Source organism: Mobula birostris, chromosome 13 (genome assembly GCF_030028105.1).
Source record: "Mobula birostris isolate sMobBir1 chromosome 13, sMobBir1.hap1, whole genome shotgun sequence".
Taxonomy (NCBI): domain Eukaryota; kingdom Metazoa; phylum Chordata; class Chondrichthyes; order Myliobatiformes; family Myliobatidae; genus Mobula; species Mobula birostris.
In genome coordinates this window covers 57877949-57885490 of record NC_092382.1, presented here as the reverse complement: position 1 = coordinate 57885490, position 7542 = coordinate 57877949, and the positions used below count along the sequence as shown (strand labels likewise).

The 7542-nt window shown below is 38.6% G+C and overlaps 1 protein-coding gene across 1 annotated transcript; it reads right to left on the bottom strand.

Annotated features, from left to right (window-relative positions):
* Positions 1-822: 822 nt before the first annotated feature.
* On the bottom strand, positions 823-7329 carry LOC140207626 (antigen WC1.1-like). Its single transcript, XM_072276178.1, has 6 exons — positions 7173-7329; positions 7007-7042; positions 5399-5515; positions 4471-4578; positions 1797-1907; positions 823-900 (listed from the first exon to the last, which is right to left on the bottom strand). Exons 1-6 carry the CDS (start codon positions 7309-7311, stop codon positions 887-889), a joined length of 525 nt encoding a protein of 174 aa, XP_072132279.1. The 5' UTR covers positions 7312-7329; the 3' UTR covers positions 823-886.
* Positions 7330-7542: the final 213 nt, after the last annotated feature.

The following is a 7542-nucleotide window of genomic DNA, read 5'->3' as shown; positions in this document are numbered from 1 at the left end:
AAAGGTGGGAGGTGCTGATGAAATAGGTTCTTTTAAGAGAGATGAGTAGATGAAGCTTGGAAAATAGAGAGCCTTGCGGCAGGGAAATTCTCAGCAGTTTTTACAGCAGTTTAGATGATCGGTACAACACTCTGGGCCAAAGACCCTATAATGTGCCGTAGATTTCCGTGTTTCTCTGTCTTTATCAATACGTCCGTTAGAGGGAATAGAGCAATAGAAAATAACAATATGAAAATTTGCAGATTCATCTTTCTGGATAGGAGGAAATGACATGCTATCAGGTGTTGTACTTTTTATTTAATGTAAAATCAATACTCTCAATAGTAGAAGAAGTTGTGCACTTGTTTATAAATTTGACCTGACAAATACTTCGAAGTTATTTCTTGTTGTATAAAAGGGATTGCAATTAAATGCCAACACCGATAAGAATATTGTTTTCGTGAATATATTAAGGTATCTAGATTTTAAGTAGCAAAGTAATCGCACTGAAAGTAGCAATCACTTTAAGATGGATTACAAGCATCGCCAAAGTATGCTACCTCAATATAAATGTACAATTTAATTCAAAACAATCATATGGAATTCTTCCCGCATTTATTATATTAGTTCCATAGTCTGCTGCTAATATTTGAGCACCGCACCCTTTATTGTGTATATATTGAACAATTCTACAACCGCGTACTTTACAGACAATAACATATAGAAAGTGAAAGCAAAAGGGGGCACATTTAGTTTTTTTTTGGTCTTCAACGGGCTGATGTGAAGTATGGGAATGAACCGTCGACGATTCGAGCTGCAAATGATTTGGAAATCCTGATGTGCTGTCGGTCATTTCATCATTGCTGTCAGTCGAAGAGAAAACATGGAAAGCCAGATGCAAGCGAATCTACGACTGGGCCTCTGTTCGAGCGAAAATGAGGGGCATCAAATTGATTAGAAAAACACAGTTTCACCAAACAAAGTAACTTTTGGGACAATGTTCAATGTGGAGTCAAAACAAACAATTTCTTTGAAACATCCATTATTGGCGACAGATTGTCTGCAATATTTCTGGTTTACACAACCAGTCCGCTTCGACTTTTAAAAAGTAGCATATTAAAAGAACATGTGGAGTGTGCAATGTCACATAATTCGCTTTAACCTTGGAAATCATGTTCTGCACGCATAAAAACAGAGCTTCTCATAGGCCACTGACGGAAACTTGATGTATTTTTGGAAACAGAATGTTAAACAGACACAAAAATACATCAGAAAATACAAGGCAACCAATGAATATATACTTCTGGTTATTGTGGATAGGCTAGAAGAAAGGAAAGAACTCGTCTTGTTTGTTCTGAACAATATCGGCAATTCAGGGTAGCAGAATATCAACACAACCACTGTCCGTCACGTTCACACAGTCTAAGCAATAAATTATGTCACTCACAACATCATTGCGATCGTCAGGAACCAGATCATGGAGCGATCATATATAAAACTTTATTTCTGCCGATTGCCGCTGTACAACAAATTACTTGGGATAGTGAACTATTTTCTCATACTCCGAACATGCTCATTTATTTCATTTTTAAAGGACTATAATTCAAAGTAATTTAAAAGGAGGAAATCAATGATTTATTAAATTGAATGCTGACTACAGACTTCATTAAAACTCTTCCTGTAACGCAAGATCCTCACAAAACCATGAGATTGTACAATCACATCAATACACACATAGAAGGACAATTTTCTTTGCTGGGTTATGATTACAGACAGATTGAACCAAAGTAGAGCAAAATGAAAATAAGTGTACTGACCATGAATATTGGAAAACAACCCTTCAGGGTCTTGTGGATCATGACATGCACTATATAGATAGTCGTTGGTGTAATATTCGGCTTCATTAATGGAAGGAATGGATCCAGTAACTAAAATTCAATGAAAGAGATCATCAAGGTATTTGTTTGGTATTTTTCTTGTTTTTGTAATGACAACATCATTAAGTCATCGCGTCAATGACTGTATCATCTTTACCTTAAATGGCATAATCGTTGAATACCGTTCAATAGAAAGTGAAAAGGAAGATGCGTGTTCCGCCTTCAATTGCTAATGAAACAATCGATATGTGTTTATGGAATCGATTTTATTGCTAACTCGTGTGTGTATTGCTCTTGTTAACGCTTTCATTGACGGATGAAGGTGACTAAGACAAGCGTGCTGGAGGAGAATGAGGAAATATGTAGATAGGAAGACAGATAGATTGATAAAGTAATACAATGCAAAGGTATTTATCTCGGCCTTCCTTTAAGTGGGGACAGTTAATGTTATCGGTTACAGTTCAGTCGATATATTAGCAAAAATAAAATCAGCTGAAGTGACTAAAGTCGTCATCCAATTAGCATAACATTTTTATAGGGAAAAATAGTTCAAGTTCCTAGTTAAGTGTCTTCGTACAAGAATGTGAGTAGGTACGTCCTTGGAAAGTTTGGTAGAGTGAGCCATAGTTCGTGGTGGGTAAAGTATTGGAGAGGATAGTCAGCGACATAATTTACCTGCTTAAACCACACTCAGAATATCACGCTCAGTTCTGGTCAGCTCATTTTAAAAAGGTATGAATCCTCAGAGATAGTGTAGAAGAGATTGAACACAATGATTCCCGAACTAGGGGCAACAATTTATAATTATAGATTGTTCGAACTGGACCTTTCCTCCTTAGAGGCTTTTCCCAGATCGGAAGTGGCTAATATGAGGAAGCTACCTTTAACCTGATTCGAAGAAAGAACGCAGTGTTGTCAGTGGTAATTTTGCTAGACAGATAGGGGTGAAAGCGTGGAACGCCCTTTCGCGCTGGTATTGGAGATAGATATATTAGGGCCATTTAAGAAACTTTTATGTGGCCACATGTGGTCCATTGCTTTATGTGGAAGCAACTAAAGAATGTGTAGGAAGGGAGAGCAAAATTGATCACATGTAAGTTAACAGGTCGGCACAACACCGTGAGCATAAGGAACCGTACTGTGCCATATTGCTCGATGTTCAATGTTCTCCGTTCTGCATTCTACTGGCGAACAGAGAAAAGTTTAGAATTCGGAATTGCTGAGAAAAGTGCGAGTTATTTCAGGAAAGAAGAAAGGGAATGCCTCTAATACTCTGAAATATTGGAGACTATATCAGCAGATGCTGGCAGAGTATGCTTCAGATTTCTATTATCCATTGAGCTTCCGTACGTTGATCGTGAGTAATATCATACCACTCCAGACTCCACACTCAGACAGCTGATACCTGGTTCTCAGCATCCTTCATAATTCATATCTATTGTGCCGTCGAACAATCTATATGGCTTTTCATCATCTACTTACCGCATCTACTTATGTCCTCGAAGCTTCTGACTTAATTTCTCACGTGCCATAAGGTTTCCTTTCCCCTCATCCGGTCTCGCCTATCACCTGCCAACCTGTACTCCTTCCCCATGCTCCATCTCCTTATTTTGGCTTCTGTAACTCCTTTACAGAGCTAATAAAGTGCTTTGGTTCGAAACGTTGACAGTTCATTCTCCACCATAGGTGCACCTTGATCTGCTGAGTTCCAGTAGAACATTGTGTGCTTTGCTCAAGATTTCCAGCATCTGCAGAATCTCTTGTGTTTATTGTATGACATCACACTATTATTTTTTTTTGTTACAATTTCATTTCTGAAGTTCCTATACAGCCGCGTGTGTGTGTGTGTGTGTGTGTGTGTGTGTATGTGTGTGTGTGTGTGTGTGTGTGTGTATGTGTGTGTGTGTGTGTTGTGTGTGTGTGTGTGTGTATGTATGTGTGTGTGTGTGTGTGTGTGTGTTTGTGTGTGTGTGTGTGTGTGTGTGTGTGTGTGTGTGTATGTGTGTGTGTGTGTGTGTGTGTGTATGTGTGTGTGTGTGTGTGTGTGTGTGTGTGTGTGTGTGTATGTGTGTGTGTGTGTGTTGTGTGTGTGTGTGTGTGTATGTATGTGTGTGTGTGTGTGTGTGTGTGTTTGTGTGTGTGTGTGTGTGTGTGTGTGTGTGTGTGTGTGTGTGTATGTGTGTGTGTGTGTGTGTGTGTGTGTATGTGTGTGTGTGTGTGTGTGTGTGTATGTATGTGTGTGTGTGTGTGTGTGTGTGTGTGTGTGTGTATGTGTGTGTGTGTGTATGTGTTTGTGTGTATGTGTGTGTATGTGTGTGTGTGTATGTGTATGTGTGTGTGTGTGTGTGTGTGTGTATGTGTGTGTGTGTGTGTGTGTGTGTGTGTGTGTATGTGTTTGTGTGTATGTGTGTGTATGTGTGTGTGTGTATGTGTATGTGTGTGTGTGTGTGTGTGTGTGTGTGTGTATGTGTGTGTGTGTGTGTGTGTGTGTGTGTGTGTGTGTGTGTGTGTGTGTATGTGTGTTTTATTATTATTGCTTGATTTTGTTACCAATATTGGATGAATTGAGACGGTATCAATTTGTACATAGCGGATTCCCTGTCATACTACACACCTGAACCTTGCATCTCAGTAAATTTCTTGAATGGTGGAATATTCTCAATTTCCTCGTAAATTGCTTGGTAAAAGTCAACAGGTGATCCATAGCCACTCATTAGTGCATCTAATAAAGAGAGAGTGGGGATGAACATCAGCATAAACGAATTGTACACGAACATTATGCTTAAACTAAAATTAATTAAAATGATCTTAGTCAAGGTGAAGAGTTAGTGAACGTGATCGTTGAATCAACCGATGTGTGGATGATGCCTCTGGCCAATCAACCGAATAAATTTGGCATCAGAAAGATGAAAAGAAGGGTACAGAATAATGAGCATATTTCCGATTATTGTTTAATAGTGAATACACATCACATATGAATCGATGACAAGTTTAATATTATGATTAGATAGATGCGAATGCCATCATTAATGGTAGCGGATGAAGACAGGATGGAAATTTAGAGGTCACTCCAGAACATGACAGAGAAAGCCTGGCTGTGTTGAAGAAATATAAAAGCATCGTGAATATGGAATGATGAAATGATAAGATGATGAAGAATGGGGAAAATGCCTCCTCTTACTTCGATTGGGATAACCGTATCAGAATATTCGAGGATACAGAGCAGATTCTTGAAATTTATACTTCCAGGTGTTCAGAGCATGGATGCATTACAGCGAGATACACAGTAAGGTAGCCACTTAACAAATCAGATTTAACCATTTTCCATTACTACATAATGAAAATTTATCATAACTCCACGATCACTAAGGGCCAGTGAAAACCACCATTACAAATGTCCCACGGAAGGCAAATAAATTCCCAACAAAAGCGATGAAAACATATTTAAGTTTAGTCATGTTTGCACAAACATCATGTTTTGGGAAAACCCAAAAAAACTGAAAACGTCACAATAAAACGTCGATGTAAAGATTGGCCCTCACCACTGATTGCTGACCGTCTCCTTGCTATCGTCACCAGTATTAATAACTCAATGATGAATACAAATCCAAGGGTTATGCAGACAGTGACCATGATGGATGGGGTCCAGTTTCCAAAATCTTAAAACGAAAAGTAAAAACATGTATTTCGATAAACACGAAACAAACACTATACATCCAATGCAACGAAATTTTGAGCGATCTTTAATGAACTTAATCATACATTCAGTTATCACGATTTTTAAAAGTTATATCCCTATGTATTTCATGACAGAAAGAGCGGAGCGGAGACACAAAGACTATTTCACAATAAAGCCTGATATGTCAAAAGTATTTCCCAGCACAATAAACCTTCTGTCCTTCACCTGGTATCAGATCAGGATAAACACCTCAAGTAACGTCGTGTTCAAATTCCATTTCCCCGCACATTGCTGGATTGAAACAGCAAGAAGTAAGGTGAGTTTAATTATAAGAAAACATTTCCAGGAAAAAAAAATATTCCATCGTACTTATCCTTGCATTTCTTGTTAACCGCCTCTAATCAGCACAGAGAGATTTAGCTAGTAATGGTACACGGTTAAGTGTACACTCAATGAATTCAGAAAATATTGGAAAGCTGCTGAATATTATCACTGACACTCTGATTGTAACCAGCAGCTGCGGAATTATTTTCATTCCAATTATGTACTTATACGCCAGGCCCACATAGCGAGGTTGGTCTTTATGAAGGCAGAGCAATACTGAGGAAATGGGATCTTATACCCTTACTATTTCTTCCTGCACGGGTGCATGCAGGGTCCAAAAATAAGACTGAGCACTTGCACTGTTACAAATCGTCACCAAATCTCGAATACTATTTCGGGTCTGACATATTATTCAACTATATTGCCGTTGAGCACACATTATATGCAGCGCCTTCGCAGGATAACTAAATAATCATCAGACCATGCTCCCTTCTCACTGATGCGATGTACCGGAGCCTTGGGTCCTCACAACTGGGCTCAGAAATAATTATTACCTCTCAACCACCATGCTCCTGATAGGATGCATTACTTCAATTATTCCAGTGGTAAACTGATTCCACAACCTATAATTTCTTTCAAGGGTTACATAACTCTTGTTCTCAGCATTAATTTTTACTGATCAACTTGTTGACATTTTTTTCTGATTTTGCATTTGCGTACTTAGTTGCTTTTTGCTATTTGTTATTTTTCCACGCTTGTTTCTGAGTAGTTCTTTAAAGTTTCTGTTGCGTTTCTATACATGTACAGTGAATGCCGTAAGAAAACGAATCTCAAGGCAGTATATGACGATATATGGATATTTGGTAACAAATTTCCTTTGAACTTTAATATTTAGTATCTGCAAACACCAAAACTTTCTCAAGAGTATTGGACGAGCAACTAATTGATTCACAGAAAATGTCTGACCGGGAGTGGAGATCATGTTTTTAACAATTCTGCATATTCCTGCTTAAAATATTTGAGAAGACGATCAGGATCCCATACAGTTTCTAAAGTATCTATTGTGAACTCAGCAATTACGAAATACGAATAATCAATTCTTGATATCTGCAGCATAGATGCAAAATGTAAGCGTCAAAATCCATACCTGAATTGTTGCGTTCAGTAGGAGTCACTCCGGAACCTGTGTACATATTGCAAAGAAGTTTCAGAAAACGCATCTCTATTGGTGTTTATATTGGATATTTCTCATTCTGAAATTAACAAATCATTTGAAGAGAAATTGGAAATGTCAGACAAAGCACAGAGCATACCAGAACAAAGAACGATGACATCTTCTTTGTGATCACAGTCGTGTTGACCAAATGATGAGGAACGACAGCTGGACAGAAAAGGTTCACTTCCCGTGCATTTTACTTCATCAAGCCAGACAGGACCGGCTGCCTGGGTCATTTTAACATCTCCTGGAGCCCAGAGAGCAAGGCCACACCTTAGTTGTCTGCAGACGACATTGGCATCAGCCAGATCCCAAGAATCGTCACACACCGTGCCCCAGCTGTCATTAAACCAGACCTCAAGCTTTCCGGAGCAGTTGTGATTGCTGCTAACAAGACGCAATGGAACATCTAGGTATGAAACAATAAAATTGAGATTTATTTAATAATTAGTCTCGGAATCTGAAGT

Excerpts from the sequence above, each read along its gene's own strand:
- LOC140207626 (XM_072276178.1), bottom strand. The coding sequence starts at position 7,311 with ATGACCCAGGCAGCCGGTCCTGTCTGGCTTGATGAAGTAAAATGCACG. Across the intron at positions 7,043-7,172 it reads TGTCATCGTTCTTTGTTCTG|GTTCCGGAGTGACTCCTACT; the intron begins GTATGCTCTGTG and ends ATATGTACACAG. Across the intron at positions 1,908-4,470 it reads TACTGAGATGCAAGGTTCAG|TTACTGGATCCATTCCTTCC; the intron begins GTGTGTAGTATG and ends ATTGAATTTTAG.